Source organism: Echinops telfairi, unplaced genomic scaffold (genome assembly GCF_000313985.2).
Source record: "Echinops telfairi isolate 266 unplaced genomic scaffold, ASM31398v2 ScPeMD7_3;HRSCAF=10, whole genome shotgun sequence".
In the NCBI taxonomy this organism is placed as follows: Eukaryota; Metazoa; Chordata; class Mammalia; order Afrosoricida; family Tenrecidae; genus Echinops; species Echinops telfairi.
Window position 1 is genome coordinate 592,549 of NW_022103899.1, and position 26,385 is coordinate 618,933.

At 39.8% G+C, this 26,385-nt stretch overlaps 1 protein-coding gene across 5 annotated transcripts in view; it reads right to left on the reverse strand.

Moving 5' to 3' along the window:
* Positions 1-1,331: 1,331 nt before the first annotated feature.
* Positions 1,332-26,385, reverse strand: part of ATF2 (activating transcription factor 2) — a 99,957-nt gene continuing 74,903 nt past the window's right edge. For all 5 annotated transcript variants that reach the window (XM_004701437.2, XM_045294122.1, XM_045294141.1 and 2 more), the window contains 4 exons: positions 23,273-23,425; positions 18,974-19,180; positions 7,572-7,677; positions 1,332-3,861 (listed from right to left, as the gene is read on the reverse strand). In XM_004701437.2, the coding sequence (XP_004701494.1) occupies positions 3,635-3,861; positions 7,572-7,677; positions 18,974-19,180; positions 23,273-23,425 (693 nt within the window). In that variant the 3' untranslated portion in view covers positions 1,332-3,634. The remainder of the gene's footprint in view (positions 3,862-7,571; positions 7,678-18,973; positions 19,181-23,272; positions 23,426-26,385) is intronic.

Below are 26,385 nucleotides of genomic sequence, written 5' to 3' on the forward strand. Positions count from 1 at the left end.
CTAGTTGCAAAAATGCATCAACTTTGCTTCATGAGATCGCTTATCTAATGGCACATGGATGATGTAGATAAAGCACGTTTGGTAGAATGAGCACCTCAGAAACAAAACAAACCCTCTGTGTGATCCTGTGTCTTCAGGTTGGCTGTCCCAAATATCATTGCCGAAGCACTCCAGTAATTTATATTCTCCAGGTATATTTCTTCACCTAGCACTTATCTGTAACATAACACTCACTTTATGTATTGGGCTAATTATGTTTCCCAAGCCTCCTTCCAAGAGAGGCCTGGAAGGCAGAGGTGTTTAGTGTGGCTCTTGGGCGTATTCGTAGTACCTTCACCCACCACCTGCTGTCGTGTGGCTCGGAGTTGACTCGGACGCACGGCCCCACCATAGAAGTGCCACGTGCGGTTTCCGAGGCTGGAACCTTCACAGGTGCAGACGGCTAGGTCTTCTCTGCCGAGGAGATGCTGGGAGGTTTGAATCACTGCCCATTTGGCGAGTGCTTAAGCAATGCACCACCAGGGATCCTTGCCTGGCATCTAGTAACATTCAAAATATCTACATAAAACAGAGTGGTAGGAGATGTGGTAAGAGACGGGCGGGCAGAGCACAGGGAAGAGGCAGGTCAGGGCCTTGGAAGAACCCCAGCCCTCACTGAGTGAAAGGGGGAGCCACCCAAGGGCTTCAGGAGGCCTGTGACCCGACTTCTGCTTTGAAAGCATCATCCTGGCTGTTGTGCTGAGTCGGTGGCAGGCCAGGGTGAAGCAGGAAAGTGAGGCATCTAGGTGAGGAATGCCAAAGAGTTGAGTTTAAAATCCTTTTGACCAGACAGCAAACAAGGTTTCCTGCCAGATTAGACGTGGGGTGTGAAAAGGGAGAGGAATGATGACTGACAAGGTGCTTCAAGTATAAGTCCATGACGCCAGTGGAATCGTTTGAAATAGGAGATTATGTGTGTGGGGTTGGGGTATAGGTGTGTACTTGAAGGTTGAGAGGAGACCAGGAGTTCCGCCTTGGGCATATCATGCTTAAGATGTTTTGTTAGGTAGTCACAAAGAGACAGCAAAAACAGGTGGATCTGGGGCTGGAGTTCAGGAAACATTCCAGGCAGAGAACATAAACTTAAGTCCACTGCATGTGGACGGGGGCTGAAAGGGAATGCAAACCAGTAGATCAAGGTCTGAGCACCCAATTCATTTGATCACTGAACTAGAACCAGTCACAGGTTCTCCTCGGGAAATTTAAGGGGGGGGATGCGGGGAAGACCAACTCTTGATGATGAGGTAATTTAACTTAATGAGAGAAAGGTAAGAACAAGTACATTATGAACATAATTTAAAGATAGAATTTATTCTCTGATGGTTTACTCATGCAAACTGCACATAAAGAAAATAGTGCAGTTTGTGTAACATTGCAAATATAAGGACTCCAAATGCTCGGTACAGAGTAGTGCGACGTCTTGAGAGTCAGAATGGAGTTTGTGTTCACACAACTAATAATGATTTTTATTTGCTGAGTACAGATTGGTTTACAATGAAAGTTTTGCTAACCTTGGTAAGCTCATTAACCGTTTACATCTATGTAGTTTATTTTACAGTTGCAAGAATTCTGTTACCAAAGAACTTTAACTTGCATAAATAATACGATGAAAAAAATATGCACTGAAAGACCTAGGAGAGTGAACCAACGAGGTTTTCCCTAACTCATCAAAACTACAATAAAAATAGCTTTCCTCCAGAATTCATATTTTGTGCCTTTGAGATCAACTCCTTAGCATAACTGTGGCAAAATCATGATTAGAAATTGGTTACTTAAAAATTATAAAATCAGTTAAAAATAAAAAATTTTTAGAAGTAGAATTACCAACTAAAATCTCTCTCATTCTTAATAAACCAAACAATAAAATCCCTATTATCTTCATACTTAAAAATCTTGAAATGTCATTTGTATAATTTGAATGTTTCCCAGTTTGTAACTTAGGCAGGTGGGACATATCCTTGAATTAACAAGGATGGTCCATCTAGGATTGTAAAATGTCAGTCTCATTAAGAGATGGCACTGAGACGTTAGCAAATAGTGTAGCATGGATGCAGAACAGACTACACGACTCACTATCGATGCATTACAGGCATTTACACACTGGAATCTTGCTAGAATGCCAGAAGTTGCTACTGGGTAGGCCTCAGAACTATTTTACATTTTTCATACACACATCTACTACTTTGTAATTTTTTAAAAACAATTTAGGCTATTTTAAAATATTGTACTATCGTTTGAACATAACTTCAGAATAAAAATCGATAATGGCACATTAGAAAACTCAGTATCCCACAGGTGATTGGATAATGAGAAAAGTGTACCTACAATCATCTCATCAGAAACAAACTACATCATGGAATGTTAGTTATCCAAGCCTGCACAGAAATGACATTTTAGACGGCAATCACCTATTGGCCAGCATCACACGGAAGGCATCGTTAAACATTCAAGCAAAGATTGCTGCCATCAACTACTGACAGACACATACCCATTCACACACAGCACACATACACACGCGCGCGCACACACGCATCCTCACTTCTCACGTTATAATTACATTGTTCTAAAGATAGATACTGATTTTTTTCCACAAGAAACATTATCAAAATTTGCTACTAAAAGATGACAGTGCTTTCACAAGAATAGGTACAAGTTAGCTCACAAATACAAGACAATGGGGAGAAACAGTCTTACATTTTCTAAGTAGTAATTTTAGGCTTTTCTGGCAACCATACCATACTTGATTATGCATAAACTTCGCAGTTTGCAATCTGAAATATAAGAAAAAAAAGTCTAATTTCCAAAATTGTTTGATACTGAATAACCCTGTATTGTACACTTTATAATTTCTTTTTCTTTTTAGGCTCAAAACTTAGGGTAAATACTGAATTTAAGACTTTAAAAATAAAGTTATTTTTGAAATGATGAAGGATTCCACAATTCATGTCTACATAATATCTTACAAAAAGAAAACACTCTTTTTACTGACCTTGATCAAGAGTGTGCATTACAGCACTATATGCCTTTGACTAAGGTTTCACTTAAAAAAAAAATGTTCCCGAACGTTCTTCCTTTTGCATAATGTGCAAAATAAAAGGCAAAAAAGATCAAAAGCAAATTTCCACCTTTCTCTTGCCTAGTGCTTCTGACCTTGTTACCTTCACAGAGTCAACAGGGACTATGCAGAACTTTGGTATAATGACACAGAACAACACCAGCATCACAGGTGAGGGAGGAGGTTCCCAGACATGGAAGTGGGAAGAGATTCAGTAACACCTCCATTATTAAACCACCACCAAATGAAAAGTGAAATAATTCACAAAGAATTATAATACAATTTACACCTTGAGCACAGAAAAATTAATAAATCTGACAACATTTATAAAAAAAAAGCATAATCAGTCTTTTTCCAGAAACTTTGTTCAGTCTGATTATCAACTGCTGCTATACCAACTTTAGAGCCAAATGTAATTTCAAGTAAAATAAAAATTTACAACCACAGATTTCGCACAAATGGAAACTGGTCTTTCCTTGATTTCCCTTTGAAGTCACTAATGAGGATCTAAAACGAATGCGCTGAGGGCTGGGTTTCTAATCAACTTCCTGAGGGCTGAGACTGGGAGGAAGGCGCCATGGCAATCTGCGCGAGCGCGGGCTCTGTGCTCTGGTCCGCCATCTGGGGGAGAACGGGAGGAGCCCCCGCCTCGGCCTGGGATGCTGCACTGACGCCGTTGGATGTGCTGACAGAACTATGCTGGATAGCTTCAGGATGTGGGCTGCTCGGCACGGAAATGTCTTCTGAGCTGTCATCTTTATCAGCAGCTGAGGGGGAGAAAGAGAAACGACTCACTTTCTTAAATGGAATATCGGTATCAGTAGGTTGAGTGAACATACAGAGCTCGATGGTATCTGATGGAACCGGTTACTTAGGGAAGCCAGCATGAAGGCCACGGAGTAACTGAAGAAGGGGCTATGTGCCACCAGGAGGCAGTTTTCCTTGCAACAGGTCAAATGCAGGCATAGCCACACACATGGAAACGCTGAGGGACTGATAACCTCCCAGAGCAGAGCTGGAGAAACGGTGCCAAATAACGTTACGGAAAATAAGGGGGTGGGAGTATGAGAGATGGCTTCTTACAGATGTAATCAGCCACTTACCAAGCTCTTATAACATTTATATAACCCAGCGCACTTAACAAAGCTAGTACTGTTTGTCTACATGTCATTCTTATTAAAAGATTAAAAAAGACTTTATAACTCCTACGTGCATAAACAAAATGGAATCTTACATATATATTATATTTTCAAATTATCCCCCCTGCACTCTCCAGAACTATATTTATTCTGGCTGACTTTCCATCCATTGCAGCGATGGATGATTACTACACCTGATCCCAATGATGCATACACATGAGAATAAGCAAATTTAGAATTTAAATGCCACCAGCTGTTATAGTTGCATGAATTAATTGGGACTCAAATAAAAATTCCAAGTAAACCCTAGATGCTGCCATTGAAAAGATCTTCAGTAAAGGGCATTCTAAATATTTATGAACACGAATCTACCAATTTTTATGCCCGAACAACAGATCTCCTCCATTCTCACTGTAGCAAATTGGAATCACATTGTTTCAGTGGGTGAGAAGCCCAGCGTTACAGGGCAGGCACCCATAGTTCACAGCACATACAAGTTAGGAAGTCCAGTGGTAATGGAACACCTGTGAACCCGGATCCTAACGGGCAAGGAGCGAGCAAGCCCTGCCTGTACCGAGGACGCCTCCTTTCGGGGAGCTCTCCCTGTGCACCGAAGGGCGGCACCATCTGGATATTATCTGCACCGTTTGCATGGGTCTTCTTTGTAGTTTTAGCCTATTAGGTGTGTCGTAAATAGCACAGCTTAGTTTTGTTATTTTTGAACATTCTAAAAATAGTACCATCCAGGGACTATTCTCTCACACCTGGCTCTCTTTTCACTTGGCATTAAGAATACTCTGTATGTAGTTGTTTCCAAGTGGCAGTACGCAGGCTTTCTATCAACCCTGAAAATGTACACAATAACCACCAGCACTAGAAAGCACAGGAGATGCGACTGCCCTCCAAGAACCACCGTGGGTCCTAGGAAAGCTGAGGGAAACCAGCTGTCTGACCATCTGAGTCTCTCTGAAGTGCTACGTTGTTAGAGCTATCGAGTCGATGCCGACTCAGAGCACCCCCATGCACATTAGAAGCAAGTACTGCCCCAACTCACACCAGCCTCACAACTGTTGTTATGTTCGAGCCCCTTGTTGCAGCCACTGGGTCAATCCATTTCGCTGAGAGCCTTCCTCGTTTTCAACGACCTTCTACTTCAACAAGCATGATGTCCTTCCCAGACACTGGTCTTCAGGACGTGTTCAAATCAGGTGAGGCTGTCATCTTTCCCTCCAATAATATTACTACCTGCAATATTCCTTAATTTCTAGCAAGTCTTGGCTTCCTTTCACAACTGTTTGTTAAAAATGAACTATTCCTACAGCTCCCCACTATTCACGACTGCCATATCCCACGCCATGGTGAAACGTGGCACCGCGCAGAGCTTCCGTGAGCCTGCAGCGATGCCTAGGAACAGCCGCTGCAAGGAGGAGATGAAGAAACAAGGCAGAACAACACTAAGACCCCAAGACGGGCAGCCTCGGCTTCCCTTAGAACCTTGTGTAAGTTCTGCTATTCAATGCTAAATATGGGAGCCCTGCTACATTCTACAACATGACGAAATGTGAATCTCCAACCTATAGTCACTTGATCTCCGTATCAACCTTGACTATTAAATAATAGTGAATTTGTTTTTATATTATAGTGCCTATACTCTACTTCGGCCAATTTGATAATCTATTTGCCAAGGCAGGGCAAAGGTCGATTAGTTCCAAAAAGCAAAAATGTCATTCATTTTGTACCTTCTTATAACCTGACACAATATGTGTTATTAGTGTATTATTAATGAATTGTTAGTCTGGGTTTCCAATCACTTCATTTAGCTTTAGAAGTTTGATGTGACCGCACGATTGTTTAAAGTAGAAAGCTGGCTTTTATTGACTGCGTCTGGACACGGGGATCAAACTGTTGGGGTCACCCAGGAGCCGGTTTAAAATGCAAAAATACAGGTACATTAGGACTAAATGCAATTTGAGTTACTCCCTTTGAATTTTATAGAATTATTACTCTATTTCTTTTTGAATTATCCAAATTCAAGAAAGCCTTCCCATTTAGGAAAACCAAGTCTGCATAATGCTGTCCTCAGTAGCTCCTCTAGGAAATGACCTTGTACCTCAGGTAGAGCCATCATGGTCTCTCTCCTGGCAGTGATCATGCTTAACGCAAACCCCACACCTATTTCTACATGACTCCAATTTACTCCACAACGGGCCTTGCCGTCCTGTCAAAAGGACTAGATACCAAAGGACTGAGTGAGATTTATAAGCTCAAAACTGACAAAGATCAGTGCTCTAAATATATATAGCAAGGGAGAGTTGCTAAATCTCCTGAATCTTTTAAATTAAAAAAGATTGCCCATTCTGATGAAACTGCTTACAACGACTACAAGTAAAGATGGTGGCCATTAAGTTTTATCGTGAGCACCTGAGGAACTGCTTGCTTCCAATACAAACGGTTTCTTTCTTTGAATTACTGACACTGGCAAATTAAAATGAAGTGGATACATATGGCTGAAACAATCTTCACATTTACAAATATCCTGAAATCTCACTAAATCATAAAAATGAAAGCTGTGGGTTATATATTATGAATGTTGCCTAATGCATTCCCAGCTCTGTTATTTGTTACAAATTTGTGTGCGATGGACAGAATTGGCCATTTATTCAAGAGTAACAGCTGGTTCTAACATGGTGCATCTTATCAAAAAGAGGACATCACTAGAAGGGAAAACCACAATTCACCTCGAAAATGCGGAAAACAAAAGAAACCCATTTTGGGGAGGAAAACAATTATGGAGGCATCTACAAGCAGATAGTTTAAAAACCATTTTGCGTTAGCATTCTATGAGTAACTAACTAGGATGCTCAACAGAAAGGCTCAAAATAATAAAAACACTGCACACAATCCTGATGTTATCTAAGAAAATGGATACTAGATAGCCTTAAATGAAGGTCGTTGATTTAAAAAAACAACAACTAGAATCCTATCATTACTGACAGGGGCTGGAAAGGAAGCAGGGTTTCACTCTGTCCACTGAAGATCAAGTGGCACCCTGAGAAATACATATCATCAGCACCTACAGCCCACTTTCAATTATAACCAACCCTTTCTGTTAATCTATGGTACTGCCTACCCCAAAAGCTGGAAATAAACACAAAACCCCAAACCCCTCTGGATTCTAAGACATAGCTCCTGCGGTTCCATGATAGCCTTGCAGAAATTCTGGTATTTAATCTTAAATATTAGAGCCCCAGCCTCCATTTTCTTAATGGCAGCTTGGCGCTCGCTGGCAGTACTTCAGTGCTGCAGCCCGAGGCTACAGGTAATGGGCCATTACTCACTGTGATAGCCAGACTTCTTCTGCATGGCGGTTACAGGGCAATCTTTATGAGCCAGAAGAAGCTGCTTCAGCTGTGCCACTTCATTTCTCAGCAGGGTGACTTCACTCTGGAGAAGAAACAACTTATGTACCTTCTACCAGCAGCAGACTCCACACACCTTTTACCATTTACAACAAGCAATGATTAAAATAGGGAAATCAGACTTGGTTAACAACGTCAAAGAATAAAAACTGGACGTGGCGTGAATATATGTGAGTAGTTCATTTCAGTCTTTGTAGTCCACTTATTTGTCCAAAAGTATGGAATGTTACATTAACACAACGGGTTTTGACATTACCGTCTGCTTTGGGACTTACATATTACAGATGACCTGCCCAAGGTGCTTTGATTTTATCAAAAGTGTTACATGCTCTTTTGGTTATTTGAAAGATTAGAAAGACTGAGTGACTCAAGATGAATTCTCGGACTCTTTTCACTTGAAAACGAAAACATTCATCAAGCAAGCTCAAATTAAACAAGTCTGTAGTTTCCTAGAAAGTAGGATACGTTCCACTAGGGTGGGGTGACCTCCACGCACTATAGAATCATCCGCACACCTCAAATGGATAGCAAGGCACCGGGCGGAACACTGCACCCCAGGATACGCAGTGGGGTAACGTAAATGCCGTACGTAGATACCGTGATCCAGGTAATCTGGACACATCTGAATCTGAATGACAATGGCCATTTGGTCAATGGTCAATCGGTCCTATTCCTTATGATGGAATGAGCACTTCAGCCTTTGCTTGAGAGACATTCATCTGATGAATTCTATGAAAAGTTTCAAACCGACGAAGTCCAACTAATTCCTTTGGTCACTGCCACATATCAAAAACAAAAAAACCATACATATAAGCTGATGATTATTACCAATACTTAAAAAAACCTCACAGCTATCGAGTCAATTCCGACTCGCAGCAACCCCGTGTGTTGCTGAGACTGTAACTATTGAGAAGAGCTGAAAGCCTCATGTTGTTGCTCCTTGGAGTGGCTGGTGGTCTGGGGATAACCCAGTTCGCAGCCACTATGCCACCAGTGCTCTACCTGAGCATTAGAAACCATGTATGTGTAATCAACTGAAAACATATCGCTAATTTACAAATACTTCCACTTATCTGGACTTAAGTTTAACTACTCAGCATTCATCCAAGAACACAAAAGTAGAGGGTACAACACGTGAATGAGTCGCATGATTGTTCCCGTTCCAATCCCAGCTCAGTGCAACCCTGTGTGCACTCACATGTCAAAGATGAGTGAGTGCTCCTAATGCCTCTGAGCCATAAATAAAAAGGTTAATCACAGTTAGGGTATTGCACTTGAGAAAAGAGTGAGTGTGTGCAGAAGCAGTTTGGGGAGGTAGTATGAAAGGGTAGAGTTTCTGTTGGGGTGATAAAAGATCTTTGGATGTGGTGATGGTTACAACTTCAGGAATGTACTTGATGCCACTGAATTATACTTAAAATTGGCTAAAATACACCAGTCTCCAGTACTAGGTCAGTGTTTTCCGAAGTGGGAGATACTGCCCCCTGGGGGAGATGTCAGAGTGATCCAGGGGGGCTGCAAAGCAATGCCTACACTTTATCCTGGATTGTGGGCTATATTACATTTTTAATTGCCAGGGGGGTACAAATCAACTTTTTTTTTACCGAAAAAGGAGCGGTAGGCAAAATAAGAGTGGGAACCTATGATCGAGATGGTGCTAAGTTAGTACAATAAACTGCTCTGAGAAAGATCACAATAGACGGTGCTAGAGAAAGTAGGGAAAGTTCATGGAACAGAACTCCAAATCTTAAAGGAAACCAGGCTTAATGGTCAAATAGAGACTAGTGGGACCCCACCCACCCACCCTACCCACCCCCCAAGGCTATGGCCCTTCAGTCACCCTTTCAGGTCTGGAACTGAACTCCCCCCACTCAATTTTCAGCCAAAAAACACATAGGTCTAGAAGGGGGACAGTAACACTAGTGAGATGCACACATGCTAGAATCATCACCAATTCAGATGAAAACCAAACCAAACCAGACTCCCTGCCATCCAAAGAGCAGCCAGCATGCCAGGATAACATTCCGAAGGTTTAGGAGAGGAGGAGCAACGATGAGAGGGAATACTTGCAGGAGGTGGGGTGGATGACGTTACGTTGAGGGGAATGTAACGAGCGAATTAAACAGTATGTGTATGAATTGTGTACGAGTGGAAAACTGATCATCTGCTCTCTAAATCTTCAGCTAATTCACACTAGTTTGTAAAAAGTAGTTAAAACGATCAGTCGTATCTACATTCCTACAATAAAAGTGAAAGAATGAGTACATAGTGCGTGAAGTACAGAAGACTAAACTGTAGAGTGGGCTCGCAGTCAGGGTGAGAGGCTGCGCAGAAAACACATCTTTGTGGAACACTGCAACTTCGAGTATTAGTAGCCCTTACAGCCCTCTGCTCACAGGGCACTGAGGAGGGAGTCGGTCCTAAATAACCTAACATTTCATTACTCACAGTCTTCTCTCTCTCTACCTCAATTGAGAGTTTGAAATTTCTATAGGTTTCTTTCATTAATCTTGATAGTATGAGACAGGATTGGAAAAGTATTTGTAGTCAAGAACAAAATTTTCTTCACCATTTGGTACTTGTTAACTGCCTTGATTTTCGACTCTCTTTAGACTCTCTCCTTTCAAACTCACTGCCTTTGAGTTGATTCTGACTCACAGAGACCCTACAGGATAGGGTAGAACTGCCCCTATGGGTTTCTCAGACTGGAATTCTTAACGGGAGTAGAAAGCCTCATCTGAGGAGTGGCTGGTGGTTTCAAACTGCTGACCTTGTGGCAAGGAGCGCAACTTATAACCACTATGCCTGCACCCTCAATATACGAGTAATAGATCATGCTTAATATACCCCTGCTGTCTTCATATTTTGAATATGAAAGAATCAGTGTTAAATCATTTTGACCTATAAAAAGTCATTTCACATTATAATACATAGTGATCTCTAGCTAGAAAACCCTTTACCCCCCCTTCTATGCACGCATCTGAGTCAACTCACCACTGTGTAAACTAGCACTTTAGAAAAGGTTAGGAGATCACCTCTGTGTCCCATGACATCTCTGACAGTTACACTCTACAGTAGGCTGAAACTTGTGGTACACTTATTTGACCCTTCTGCCCACTGGGAGGTGCCCTGGTGGCACAGTGATTACACACTGGGCTGCTAACCACAAAGTCAGCAGTTCAAAAACCAACGGCTCCACAGGAGAGACATGAGGCCTTCCAGTACCGAAAAGAGTCAGTCTGGGAAGCCCACGGGGCAGGCAGTTCTACCTGCCCTACAGGGTCACTACGAGTCGGAACTGTCTGAGTCCATGGTAGTCCTGCAGCGCCCTAGGAACACAGAGGTGATAAGCTGAGCTGCTGACCAGTGTCCACAAAGATTACAGCCTCGCAAACCCAAAGGGGCAGTTCTACTCTGTCCCGTAGGGTCACTATGAGTCAAAATCGGCAGTGAAGATTGCTACTTAGGATAATTCCCAGGTGTCCTGGTGGCTCACTGGCTAAGCGCCGGGCTGCTAACTGAAATGTTGGCGGTTCAAAGCCAACAGGCGCTTTGAGAAAGAGAACTGCGGCAGTCTCCTCTTCATCCAGACCGGCAGATCTACTGTCTGTTAGGGTTACTGTGCGTGGGAAATGACTCCGCAGCATACATCAATGAGAATTCTGGGCCCCGAGAATGAAAACACCAAAGAAAGTGAATGAAGCACTTAAATAATTAGAAATAAGCCAGTGGCTCTAATTTTATTATTCATGCTAACAACTTTACCTACGAAACTACATTGATAATTTTTGGTTATGAAATGAAATGATCTTACATTGCCATCTCAATGAAAGAATTTTAACTCACAGCTGCCTCTTTTGCTTATAAATATGCTATATAAAGATTATAAACCGTATTATTAAATAAAATGCTATATTAAAATTCCTAAAAGCAGTTATAAGCTGATGGTAGCAATTGTACAATTCTGCTTGATGTAATTAAACTGTGGAATGATATATTAGCTCCAAATTAAAAATATGCATTTATGAATAAATCTTAATGAGATAAAATAAAATAAATAAAAAGACCTAAAAGGGGCCTTGGTGCCGTAGTAGTTACAAGTTGGGCTGTTGACCTCAAGTCAGCAGTTCAAAGCCATCAGCTGCTCCAAGGGAAAAACATGAGGCAGATTTTATACTCCCATAAAGAGTTACAGTCTCAGAAACCTACAGGGGCAGTTGTACCCTGTCCTACAGTGTTGAACATGAGTCAGAACCAATTGGATGACAGTGAGTTTGTTTTTTATGAGTATTGAAAATATAAGGCAAAATAATATTGCTACTAAGATTCCAGTACATACATGCACAGGTCAATTCCAAATGAAGGCTGTTTTGGCCAAGCTCTGTGATAAGTGGATGGCTGCAGACAACACACTGGTCTTTAGTCTTGTGAGAGTCCCTTAAGCAGAAAAGAGTTCATTCAAAACAGTGGCTTCCAAAGGGATCTGCTGGGCAAGTTGAATTCAAGGTATTAAAGGTCAGCTCAGAAGGTGATGATGACTTAGTGTATGGGGTGGAAGTGGAATACCCAAGGGGTATTCAAGTCTTGATAGGTGTTTTTTTAAGAACCCGTGACTGTCATTTTAAGAATGAAAAACTGTGCCATACACAATCTTGCAGTAGCAGTGATCTAAAAGTAGATGTATAACTAGACATGCAAACTGAACGGGTGTTGAAAGGACAGTGGGTTTTTATACCCACAAATCTTTGCCTTTCCTGCAAATATAGCCATGACAGTGGTGCTCACAGGGGCCGAGCAATGAGAACCAAACATCTGAGCGAATGAAGCACTGGGCCTGAGGACTCAGGACCATAGTCTTGAAGGACGCTGAGATCAATTGACATAGCACAGTTTACAAAATTAATGTCTCATATCCTGCTTTGGTGAGTAGCAATGGAGGCCTTAAAAGCTTGTAAGTGGCCATCTGAGGTACAGCTCTTGGTCTCCCTCTCTCTCTCCTCGAGGAAAGAAGAGTGATGAAAACTGAAGACACATGGAAACGTGTCCAATGGATTAATGGACCACACAAACATTGGTACCTACGACCCTGTGGCCAGAAGAAGTTGATGGTGCCTGACTAATACTATCAATTGCTCTAAAAGGGATCACATTAGAAGGTCTGGAATAGAGTGGGAGGAAAATGTGGACAAGACCTCAAAATATAAGAGACCAAGCTTATTAGTTGGACAGAGACTAGCAAAACTTGTGCGACTATGGCTCTCAGTCACCCTTCAAAAGTCTAGTACTGGGCTCACCTCAGGGACTCAAGTTCTTCTGGAGGGTAAAAAATACCCCTAGCGAGGTATACCATAGAATAATCAACTATTTGTGATCAAAGGGCAGAACTGCCCAAGGAGACAGTTTAGAAGGGCTCGGAAAGGAGGAGAAACAGAAGTAGGAAACACATGGAGGAAGTGGGAGAAGTCTGCAAGGAAGGACACGAAACAACAAAATCTAAATTATTTTGGCATTATCTGTAATTGTTTCGCCCGATTAATACGGCTACTCAGAGGTCAATGGCATACTGTTGTTGCTGCTGCTGGGTGCTGTCCAGCTGTGGAAGGAGATTGGCAGGCCTTTCTTCCCAATGTCTTGATCTGGAAGCCCCACTGACACCTGGTCAGCAGTGCAACAACTTGCACGTCTCTACTGACAGATGAGTGATGGCTGTACTTGAGGTGTGGAAGTGAGAATTCAACAACTGAACCACCAGCACTCTCTAAACTACACCCTAGGAAACCACGTAATATTTTCCCCGATGATCTGAAGCAGGTCAGCCAGATGAGTGTGCCAGAAAACCAATTGGTTAACCTTACTTGGCTGTAAATTGATAACCAGAAATCTCCATAAATTTACGATGATCTTTGACCTTCTAATTCAGCCACTACCGCCAAAATTAAAGTACCATTAGATAGTTGTTTCCTTTGGGGATTTTCTCATAGCTATAGATACAAACTTTTCATAGTCAGTCTTCATAAGAGTCAATGTCTATCAACACTGCAGCCAGACAGTCCACGGGTTAGCATGAAAGCAAATTCTTAAAAAATTATCTACAACAATAGGAGACAATAAGATGACAGAGTTCTTAGCAGAGGTAGGCAATATTCTAAAAAATCTTTGCAAATGAATGGGAATGCGCCTGGCCCTCCTCTCACACATTATTGATTTGTTTCATGTCTGTCTTTTGTGAGAGGTAACAGAATCCATAGTGCATTTCTCATAGTGCGGTTCTCAACCTGTGGTAACAACCCCTTCGGGGTCGAATGACCCTTTCACAGGGGTAGCCCGATTCATAACAGTAGCAAAATGACAGTGATGAAGTAACAAGGAAAGTCATTTTATGGTTGGGAGGCCACCACCACATGAGGCCCTGTATGAAAGGGTGGCGGCAGGAGGAAGGTGGAGAACCGCTGCCACAGCGCAAGGACAAGGGTTTTCCCTGCTGCATTTTCAGTTCTAATTCAGTGCAAGACACACAATGACAGAAGGAGTAACAAATAACCAGTATTTGTTTTTACATGCTCTGAAATTTGATCTTCATAATGGCACTTATTCTATCAGTCTGATGGATGGGGAAGGAGAGGCTCAGAATGAGTTCTAGAAAACACTAATTGAAAAACAAAACCCTCCTAGGTGTCAAGCCCGGAATAAAATGCATAGGTAGAGGTAGCATTACTTCTAACTCTTTCCCTCTAAGATAAAATTAACAACCCAAGAAGTGACATCAAAAGAGTATAATTTCCAGCAAATTAAAAACAAAACTCCCAAGTATTTTGTGACATTTAGTTTCTGCTATTCCTTCGCATTTCAAGTGATGAACACTGAAACAAAAAATTGCTCTAGCTACCAACAACAAAGGCTTGATCCTATTCTCTAGAGGTCAATGGAGCGGCAAAGGAAGCCTGTCCCACATCATTAACTCATGAGTGCGGCGTCCTCACAGGCCCAGCTCTGCAGACAGGCTTTCCCACCTTTCCTGAGCTTTGACCCACACACTTCCACACTTGGCAATACATGGTGTGTTTGGGTTTTTTTGGCCTGTTGTTTATATAACATTTACATTCTTTTTTTGTTTCTTTTCCTATTTTTTAAATTGTACATTAGATGGGGTGGTTCCATTTGGGTTATACCTGAGTTTTAAAAGCAGAATTCATAATAATATTTCTGAGTTTTATCTACAGAGTAATTGTTAAGGATCTACTGTTAGTAATGTAGATTCTGCCTCTCATTCACAAACATGCTAAAATAATAAACTAAACACTAACCCCAAAACAAAAAGACTGCCATAAACAAGTTAAAAGATAACAAAATCAGATACCAACTTACAAATCTCATACAATTTGATGAAAAGACAACCTCTTTGCAACAACTTAAAGAACTGACACAATGGAGCCATAAAGTTTAATAACTGATAGTTCCTAAAGCCTGATTTTATTTGGTGAAAGTATGAGTAGTCACTCCTCCAAAACCCGTATGTTTTAACTTGCACATTCCGTGTGGATCACTAATGCTCACTACACTGACCAGTTAGGCTTGCATGTGGCACGGAGATTCAGGAAATGTAGAACGGTGAATAGTTACACCGAGAGCAGAGTTTAATGATTGCTCTGACGTTCAAGTTTCTGTCCAAGACATTCTCTCCTTCACACTGGATGCCTCTGCTACTGGCCGACCAAACCAACGGTTTTTCTGTTTGAATCTGCTATAAGAATGTTAATTCTTCACACTTCAAAAATTAAAACAATCCACTTCATCAATACGGCTTTAAAATGACTTGACAAATAACTAAAGTGACAGAAAGTACAAATTATAGATTGGTTAGAAAGAAAGATTCTGAGTTATAACTGAACCATCCCTTCCTCTCTAGCCGTCCTTGCTCCCCGCTTCCCTTTCTCACCACTGTTTGCATCTGGATACAAGTCCTAGGTAAATTTTACCTGCACATCCGTGATTTCCATTCTTTTAGGTTAACCTATCTAGCTAGAAACTCTTTATTAATGAAAAAGAAGTATGCTATATAGTTTTAGTTACATTTGTCCATAACAATTACAGACATTTCCTCAAGTTAATACATTCAGATGGACCTTGTTTTTCTTCTTTGATGGAGTATTTTAAAGCAAACCTGTGATATCACATATCGTATAGACTCGTGTATAAGCTGAGTTTTTCAGGGCACTTTTAATACAGTTTTTGGGTAAAATTAGGTGCCTCGGCTGATACTCAGGTCAGCTTATCCTTGAGTATATACGGTAACTTAATCTCCTCACACTTCAGTATGTGTCTCAAAAAACATATCTGGCTATTAATATTCAGTTTTTAATGCTTAAAACACTACCGTTTATTGTTTTTTAATGTAGGACATTGACCAACCCATACCACACTCACTACCATTGAGTCAAGTAAGACTCATGGTAAACCTATAGGGAAGAGGAGAAGCCTCATCTTACTCCCAGTAATGACTAAATTTATGTTCAATTGTAGCACTTAATTTAGTGATAGCCTGAATTTGACTCTATTTAAAAGTCTCGTGCTTCAAAATGCAGTGTCACGCAACCCTGAGACCAGAAGAACTAGATGGTGCCGGCTACCACTACCAACTGCTCACATTAGAAGCATGTAGGAAAATGTAGACCAGAACACAAATCATAAAGAAGACCATGCTTACGACCAGTGGAATGAACGCTAGTCACTCTTGAGGTGTGGAAGTGAATCCTTCCCCTGGGTTGGAATAACCAGCCATTTAAGAACAGGACATTAACCAAGGACGAGAGCTGGAGGGTGAGCAAAGAGAGGAAACCAGACGGAAGTGGGGTAAGTGACGGTCCCTTGAGAGGACAGCAATGCATGAACTGAAACAAAATGCGTATGAACTATTGAATGTAAAACTGATGATCTGCTCTGTAAACCTTCACTTTATTCACAGTGACACCTAATTTTTATTTAGAACACAAATCTTGCCTTCTATTCCCCTAATCAAGAAATTTCTAGTCAAATTGGGAAGTGTAAAGAGGCACACTGATGCAATGACTGTCTACCTTAGTCTTGCATGCAGGAAGAAACCCCGAGATTAACGAAGATTAAAAGAATATTTATTTGGAATACAGAATTTCTATATAGTTCTGAAATAGTAAAGCACTGCTGCTACTAATAATGGTGGCTACTGTTGCAGAATAATTAAGGAAATCGTATTTTATTTTTAAAAGCTGTTAACACTGCCTCACATGGGTTAACAAAGAAAACTGGGCCAGCCCCCAAACCAAGAGAATCCTGCAAATGATAAACATGAAGGCGCTTCAAAAAGTTCATGGAGAAATTCCATTATCTTTTAAAAATCCATTCTTCTACAAACCTTTTGACGCCCCCCCACTTACATAGTCCACGTCACAGTGGGTGAGTGTTAGGACTGCTAACCTGAGGCCGGGGGTTCACACACATCAGGCGTCCGGGGGATAAAGAGGAGACTACCTCCTCTGGAAGGCTGACAGTCCTGTAGTGCCCTCTAAGGTGCTAGGAGTTGTAATCAACCTGATGGCAGCGGTTTACAGATGTCAACTTCTTAAACAAGGGAAAATAAGCCAAATTATAAGGGGAAGTATTGATTGAGAAATTTGCCTAAATAATGTGAAAACTTTCCATATGAAAACAAATTTGAGCTCATATTAGCCTGATTAAAAGACTATCCTGAGACGTTAAGATCACCTGATGTTATTATCCTAATTCTACAGGCAATACAACTGGGGTTATTAGGGCTTGCTATGCGCTGGGACACATACTCTAAAGAAACAAAGTCATTCAGAAGATTTTATTAAGAACAAGAATGGATGGACTAAATCACCTTGTTATGTAAGAATAATATTGGAAAAATCTAAACCAGTATTATTGTTATAAATGTACAGCTGACATTCTAGCAGAGAGAACTGGTGAAATAAACAGTCATTTTGACAGTATATAAATATTAGTAGATTGTACATAAAATGCTTCCATTTATTTTGTAAAGAAAAACATTCAGTTGTTTTTTTCGAGAACTGTGAAAACAGTTCCTAAATTCATTTATCAGATAATCATATGGTTAACAGTTCTTAATATCTTCTATACAAGTACATAATTGTAGTCTTTATGATGTGGTAAGCAGTGCTTAATTTTTTTCTACATGGTTCAAAGGGTAAAAAAGATGTCTTACAAGACCATTTATTTGTTCCAGAGCTTCCAAGTCAATATTCTAAGCACAACTGAGTTTTAAAGATGGCTGACTCATCTATGAAAAATTTAAGTTGAAATTGGGCTTACTGCTAAAAGCGTTTTTCTAAGCACTTAAGTAGATATTTATATTGGTGACAGCTCTACTGAAGAAAGATTTAAAAAGAGAACAGGATCCTTGCATCAATTACAATTATACAAAAAAAGATTCATTTTAACTGGAAATGGTTAAGTCAGAGATTGAACTATAAGAACAGTCAATTCATTAAAATCAATTTTCTACGCAATATTCTCAACTGTTATTTTAGTGAAAAATATTCACATTGAAAACAAAACAACAGAAACACAAAAGGGAAAGGGAAAAAAAACACACCAAAGGATGGCAGGGGAATAAAGAAAGGAGACCCACTTGATGTTGTTTGGTACCATCACTGTACTTCTTACCATGGGAGTCAAAGAATGATGGGGAGGGAGCCTGACAACCTCTGTACCTGATGAGGTATCTAAGAAATGTATTTGAGGCACACTGGCAGGGCAGTATGAGCCAATATGTACTGCCACTGGCCATATTGTACCTGGTCTGTGGCTTAATAGAGTTCTTCAGTTTCCAAAGCTGTCAATCTGGCACCTTTCACGAGCATTATAGTCACTTTGAATAAAACAAACAAACAAACAAACAAAAACAATTTATAATTAAAAGGGCAAAAGGACATAAAAATAAAAACTGCTACTGAAGTGACTTTTTAGTCGTGATATAAAGCAGAAAATAAAATAAACAAGAAAAAAGTGAAATACCAGAAATATTTTTAAAATTCTTTATTTGAATTTTTGTATCACAACATATAAAAGTTCAGGCCAGAGATTTCAGTTACTTTTGAACCTAATGGGTGGACAATTTAAAGTTCCTCATGGTATCTGTGCTAAGAGTTTTACACTTATCTCACTAGTCAAGACTATGAAAGTACGATTTATCACAGATTTCATAAGTTCCCAATAATATACCCAAACATGGCTGGGTATAGGGAAAAACAAAGTTCATAATTATTGCCTATAAGTAAAACAAAATACGCATCTATGCACCATACCTGCAGTTGACCATTTAATGAACTCAAGTCTTCTGCTTTCTTCTCTAAAGACTGAACCCAGACTTTTCTTTTTTGTCGGCATCTTGAAGCTGCTGCTCTATTTCTTTCTAGAAACTTCCTCCTTTTCTCATCAGGATCTTCATTAGCTGCTCTTCTTCTACGACCACTTGTATTCTGGGTCTGTGGAGTTGTATGAGCTGGAGATGACTATAGTAAACAAAAATGAGCAATTGTGCTGAGTACATTAGGAGGGAGCAAAGGGGGGGGCAACTGTTTACTAAGTCTCTTCACATACAGCAATTATTTCAATGCAATCTGAGAATCACTTCGTGGTTTAACTCCTTCCTTGAGATAAATAAGCTATTTAAGATGTTCATTAATGCAGTTATGGTAAAGGCACTGTTCAATTAGATAATATATAATATTTTTATTTAAGTGGAAACTTCATGATGAAATTAACTATGGAGTAAAATTGATCATTTATAGATCTTATATATTTCCGTGTATACTTTTTAACAGACTTTATGGCATTATGCAATTCTTTAGAAACTACTGTTAAGTTACTAAGTTGAAATTTTTAATATTTGATTTAATTAACTATGAGAAGTCATGTTTTCCATGCCATTCTGAAATAAAATATTTTACTTTTAATCTGTAGATTGTCTTTAGGGATTTAAAAAAAAATAAAATCAAGAAGCAAAAGCATCAACATATTCTGCTGTGCTCAATTTTCCTTAGTTTTGAGATTTAGCTCAACCTTTTTCTAGGAGTAAGATAATGTAATTTTTAATATTCATCTTCGTGGGGGGAGGGGATTAAGAGTTCCATAGTAGCCCAGCTTTTCATTTAAAATTTATTCCCCTCAATGAACTAGTCTGTTTACTTCAACTCAGCCAGACCAAAAAAGTCTTCATTCTCTAGTCACAGTCTTGTGCCTGAGACTGCATCTCACACCTCTCAGGGGCCACCACCCGGGGCCAAACACTGGAGTGTGAGAGATACAAAAGGAATTCTTGGAAATGCTATGGAAAATAGGAGTTTGCATCCATAGATATTATAACCCAAAGGAGAAACAAACCTTTGGGTTACAAAACAATCATTTACTTGTAATTAATTATATTTTAAAATGTTGCTGTGATGCTTAATTTTGTGGGTCAACTTGATGGGGACAGGTACATACAAGGCGGCTTTATAAAGTTCATGAAATTAAAAGATAATGCAAAAATTCTGTGAACTTTTCGAACTCCCTTGTAGCTGCTTGGTGAAATACTGGTTCACATGTTGTTATGAGGTATTTATATGTGATTAGATCTGTTAGCCTTAAGTAAAGCAGAATATAATCAATTAATCTCCATCAAACCACGTAGTTTAAGGCTTTCAGGGCAAACAGGGAGCTTTCCTGAGTAGTCTGTTTCCAGACTATAAATAAGGTACCTTTCTAGAACTCTATGACTTTTAGGATATAAGATGGCCCAACATGGTAGAAAATAATTTAAAAATACAGATTTTGGTTTTGGTAAGTTGCTAAACAGAAACTACAACAGAGTTATTGTATATTTTTACCACTACCATGGCTTTGAAGTTCCAAGATGTGCAAATGGTTGTGCTTTATAGGGAGGTCAATTTCACTACAGGGTTGGTGATTCAAATCCACTGAATGGTACCAAGAGAAAAGAAAAGGCAATTTGCTTCTGAAAAGATCACAGCTAAGAAAACCCTACGGAGCAGTTGACTTTGTGACACATGGGTTTGCGCTGAGCAGAACTGACCCACAGCAACTAACAGCAACAGTTACATAAGGACTTGAGGTTGCTTAGGAGAAACTAGTCCTCCCTCTTAGATCTCTCCATCCTCCATTCATTCGTTTACTCAGTTCAATTTCATCAAAAATATCTAAATGACTATTTCAGAAATTAAGGACACAGAAGTAAACAAAGTAGATAGCTCTGCCCTCACTGTGCGTAATTACATCCAATACAATAGAATATACAACATACACAAATAAAATTAGATTCAGCATTAACTGTGAGGGACTTCAAAATTTTTATGAAAAAATTCTATTATCCTTCAATTCCATTTCCCCATGAGCTTTTTAAAGCCTCCTTGTACAGTGAGCATTAGAAAATAAAAGCTTAGTAAAAATAAACAACTGTGTTATAACGGATCAGCCAATTTCTGCAAAGGTCTGAGAGTAACCAATTTAGGCTGTGGATGGGTCATATTCCTTTTTTTAAAAACAAACACATGAAACCTAGTAGGATAGTAGGTTGGGCATCAAGCCATAAACCACAAGGTCAGCAGTTTGAACCCACCAATTGTTTCATGGGAAAAAGATGAGGCTGTGTGCTCCTGAAATATTTAGTCTCAGAAACCCAAAGGGCTAGTTCTACTCTGTTCTATAAGGTTGCTATGAATCAGAATAAAGTCTCAGTGGCAAGGAGTTTTTTGTTCTGGCCCAAACCGTAAAAAGTATTATTAGCTGACACACCATTAAAAAAGAGCCATCAGCTGGATCTGGACCATGAACAAATTTGTAGTCCTTGGAATTATATCATTAAAGTGTGCACACACCATACTTTCCTTTTGTCACCCTATTTGCGGATTACCTGTGTTCCTTTGATTAGAAAGCTTTTTAATGCAGATACTTAAAACACCGCAGAGAACAGGTCTACATAGAGTTCTGAAGCACTTAGCAGAAACCCTGACCATTCACTATAGGAATATGCTGCAGACAAATAGAAGTATCAATCATGTGATCAGCAGTCACAAACTAGAGATCAAGTAAAAAGTGCCTTGAATATGAACAGCTGTCAAAACACATTATCTGTTCCTTTCACTAAGTTTTAATTCAGGAAATGTTTGATTTATGCTAGTAAATGTAATGCATACATATTTGAGGGGGCTTCCAAAGGGTCATGGAAAATTTTCTAATCTACCAATTCCACTTTTTCCCATGAACTTTTGGACGCCACCATAAATGCATATACATATCTACGTGTGTATCTCTAAACCCCTATATATCTATTTCTTCAAAAGACTTCTGATTTCCTAGATGTAAATAGAGGATGGGTAGTATAAGTAGGCAGATTAAAGAAATAAAATTAAAAAGGAGTATGTTGGACGAATGAGGAAACAAATTATTAAAAGCAATAATTACAAAACAAACAAAAATCTTCTTCTTGGGTACATTCAGAAGAGCCGCTAACAGTTCTATACACTGTAATGACTACAGTGGGCTTTACAATATTAGAATATAATAAACTCAGTAGTAATGAACACATATACTTTCGAAAACAAGCATTGTAATCTTAAAAAGATAAAAAATTTTAAAATCTTAGTCTTGCTACTTCAAAGAAAATATAATCTCTAGCTACTAACATTTCTGAAGATTACTGCATTCCTCAACAATTTCAAATAAGTTATAATTCATACATTATACAATCAGAACTTAAGCCTATTAAAATTTTCCATGACTTAAATGTTCAGCTTTACAGGAGCATAGTACAAATAAAACCTATGTACCATTGCAAGGAAATTACCTTTTCCCTAAAATACCTATTGTCATATTTTTTATTTTATGGTTAAGTCAGAAACTATGAAAATAATTAAGACCATTAAAAGAAAAATTTCTGTTCTCCACAATCTAAAACTCTAATATTAGTTTTCTAAATATAGAACTAACTTTCCAAAGAGGCAAGCCACCACTCCATATAAAAGATCTTCAATACAACAATTGAGAACCAAATATGTTTCTTCAAGCAGCATTCAGTTTCACGGTTCTGGAAAAAAAATGTGTTGCTTAGACTATTACTGATGGGTACTGTGTCATTTCAGACCAAAAGATAGCAGCACCACACAAACATTTACAAAGTGTCATAACAGTAACAACTGTTCAACTGGGTTTGTTTTTGTTATTTTAATACAAATAGTGTGACACTGAATACGGGAATCCCAGGGTGGCACAGTGAAGTGTTAGCTGAGAGACTGGCAATTCAAACTATGCAAGAGGCACCAGGGGCGATAGGTCTGGTGATGTGCTTCCAGAGGGTGGACATGAAACGCTCGATGGAGCGGTTCTACTTGGCACACATGGTGTGGCAGTGAGTGGCAATCAAGTTGATGGTAACTAACAATAGTAACTGCAACCTGTTTTGGCTTTCCATACGTTTTTGGAGTAAAAAATACAGCATAAATAATTTTTTTCAGAGTATGTAGTCATTTGCATTATACTGTGCTTGTTTCTCGAAGGATGCTAACAGAGTGCTGAATGATCTACGAATGCAAAAGCTATGTACACACCGGAGTTTCGGTAGTGGAGGTGGCTGGTTGCTGTAATGACTGTGGTCCAGAGTCCTCTGACTGAGTCCTAACCAATCCACTACCATGACCTTTGACAGTATCTCCATTGGTAACTGCAGGAGGATGTTGCTGGGTCAAAGCAGCTTTTAATCTCTGAAATACAAACACCATTGAAAAAAATAAGTCCCCTGTTGAAATTTTCACCTCGATCTGATTATTCTCAACACTTGAATTAACAAAAAAGATAATAACGTAAACACAGCTCTAAAATTAAAATGATAAATTATCATATCTCATTGTACCTCTAAAAATCACTATAAATATCAACAAACAAGCATTAGGAACTTTGGAAACCTTCCCCAAGTCTTCGATACTATCAGAAGACTTTTTGTTGTTCCTAATCAATTTTGGGAAGAGTGAAAAACATGCTCATTGTCGGTAACTAGTTTCATTCAACTAAAACAAGCAGCATGCGCTACTTATTGAGATACGTTTGTCTATTCTCTTCCACTCCAATATGCATTTATCCTCTTCTCAGGCCTTGCCTATACGTGATCTAAAACTTGTCTGTCAGATTTGGCCCTATTTAATCTGTTTGCATGTTTGAGGCCACGTGCTTATCTGGATGATGACCTGTTGATGCCATGTTTAGGTCATTATGCGGCTTATCTCATAGAACCTGCTGGAGTCTACAAACTGGGTCTGTACCTCTCTTGGGTCTTCCCTGCTCCCAGTAAGCACGGTAGTTCTAGGCCTATCACTTCCATTGTGGTCTATTTTGCCAGCTAACTAAATTGTACCTGACTTACTTCCAGAGCATGACAGATCTAGTATTAGAATAAATCCACCATATTTAAGGAAACCTCTTTGTAAGGCACAATCTGAATGAAGCTTGCTAGTCCATCAGCAAAACTGTATGATAGCTGATTATCTTGGATCCCCAGACAGAGAGTAAACTCCTTAAGAACAGTGATTATTTTATGCATCTTTGTATCCCTCTTAGCAACTGGGACGATGATTTGTAACATAGCAGGTACTCAACAAATAGATTTGCTAATAATTGAGAGAAAATGGTTTCTCTGGTGCAAATACAACATGTGATCTATAAATATGACACAAATTTCACAAAATAATCAGATCTTAGTACAAGGGACCTTTGGGTCCTAAGAGATTTGGGACTTCTAGTGCCGATTTGGAAACTCATAGGGGCAGTTCTACTCTGTCCTATAAGATTGCTATGAGCGGGAGTCAATTTGTTGGCAATGGGTTTTTGAGTGAGCGCTGATTTTATCTGTAAGAATGGAAATGTAGTTCTTGAGGCCCAAATAAAGTTTTAACGCAAAAATCTGATTCAGAGATAATTCCATTACATTTTCCCAAGGATCCACAGTCAGGTGCATATTTGGGGAGAAAACTCGCTGTCATCAACGTGACCTGGACTCAGTGACCCTATAGAACAGAGTAGAACTGCCTCATTGGCTTCCCAAGAGATTCCTGTAAATCTCTACAGGAGACAGCCTCATCTTTCTCCCAAGGAGCACCTGGTGGGTTTGAACCCCGGGGTTAGTAGCTCAATGTGTATCCAACTATGCCACAAAAGATCCTTATATCTCAGGGAAGGCTACAAAACAGAACAGTGTTGCTGTCTATTCAGTAATTCCCAAATTTCCTGGAAGTAAACAAACACCTGGGTGGAGGTGTTACAAACACACAGTCTTGGCAACTTTCCCTCTCCTCCTCCTTCCCTGGTTATCTCAGCAAGGTCCAACTGGGAGAAGAACTTTTGAAAAAGGTCGCCTAGTGACAGGTAAAATTGCTTTCATTCACTGTTTTCATAAGCATGTATACAGCTGTATAATAAACTCCACAGTTCAGATTTAGAACTGGTCCAAATCCCATCACTGCTTTTGCTGTCAAGTTCTTCCGACAGACTGTTGTGTGTTATTTCGTGTTTTTCAGTACACCTTTAATAAGACAATATTCTCATTTTCTAGATTAAGAAACAGGTCATTTGTAAATGGTCAATCTGGTTAATCCCAGACTTATTCTTAAAATGCCTAATTTTCCAATGGCACCAGATTTCATGCACTCTCATTGATCCTAAACAACCAACCAATCACAGAGAAGAACTGTGGTAGCAGGGCTTTGAACCAATAATTCTGGTTCCACCTCCTGCTGAGAATTTACATTTCTACACCAGATACATTGAATCAAAATCTATAGTCTATATACAGTCTAACAAGGTCCCCAGGATTTTGCATATTCTTAAAGATCTTGGTAAAATGTAGACTGATTCAATACATCTGGGTAGAAAGGCTATTTCTCAGCAGGGGGTCCAACTGAATGAACGCGCACAAAGCCCTGAATCTGAGATTGTTGTTGTTAAGTGCTGTTGAGTCATAGGGACCTCATGTACAATGAATGAAATACTGCCCAGTGCTGACCCTCCTCAAACTTGTTATATGCCGGAGCCCTTTCCTCTCGTAAAGAAGTGCTTGGTCTTGTGGCAGTCCATAATATTCCACTTTCAATATTCTTTGCCAACCCCCTAATTCAAATGCATCCATTCTTCCGCCTTCCTTACTCGCTGTCCAGATTTCACATGTACATGAAATGCAAATACCATGGCTTGGATCTGGTGCAACTCAGTCTTCAAAGTGACTTCTTTGCTTGGAAACACTTTAAAAAGGTCTTGCAGACTTGCCCAATGCAATGTGTCACTGGATTTCCTGACTGCTGCTTCCATGAGCACTGATTGTGGATCCAAGCAAAATGAAACCCTTGACAACTTCAATCTTCTCTTCCTTTATCACGACGTTGCCTACTGGTCCAGTTGTGAGACATTTTGCTGCATCTTAGACTAAAAAACAGAACGAAACCAAAAAGAACCCCCCCAAACCTTCACTGCCATCAAGTCAACTTTGACTCGTAGTGACCCTACAAGACAGAGGAGAATTAACGGGTGGGTTTTCTAGTCTGTAAATCTTTACAGAAACAGAAAGTCTCATCTCTGCCCCTCAGGCAGCTGGTCGTTTCAAACAGCCTACCCTGTGCTTAGCAGCCCAATGTGCAACCCATTACGCCACCAAGGCCCCTGAATCTGAGATTAGATG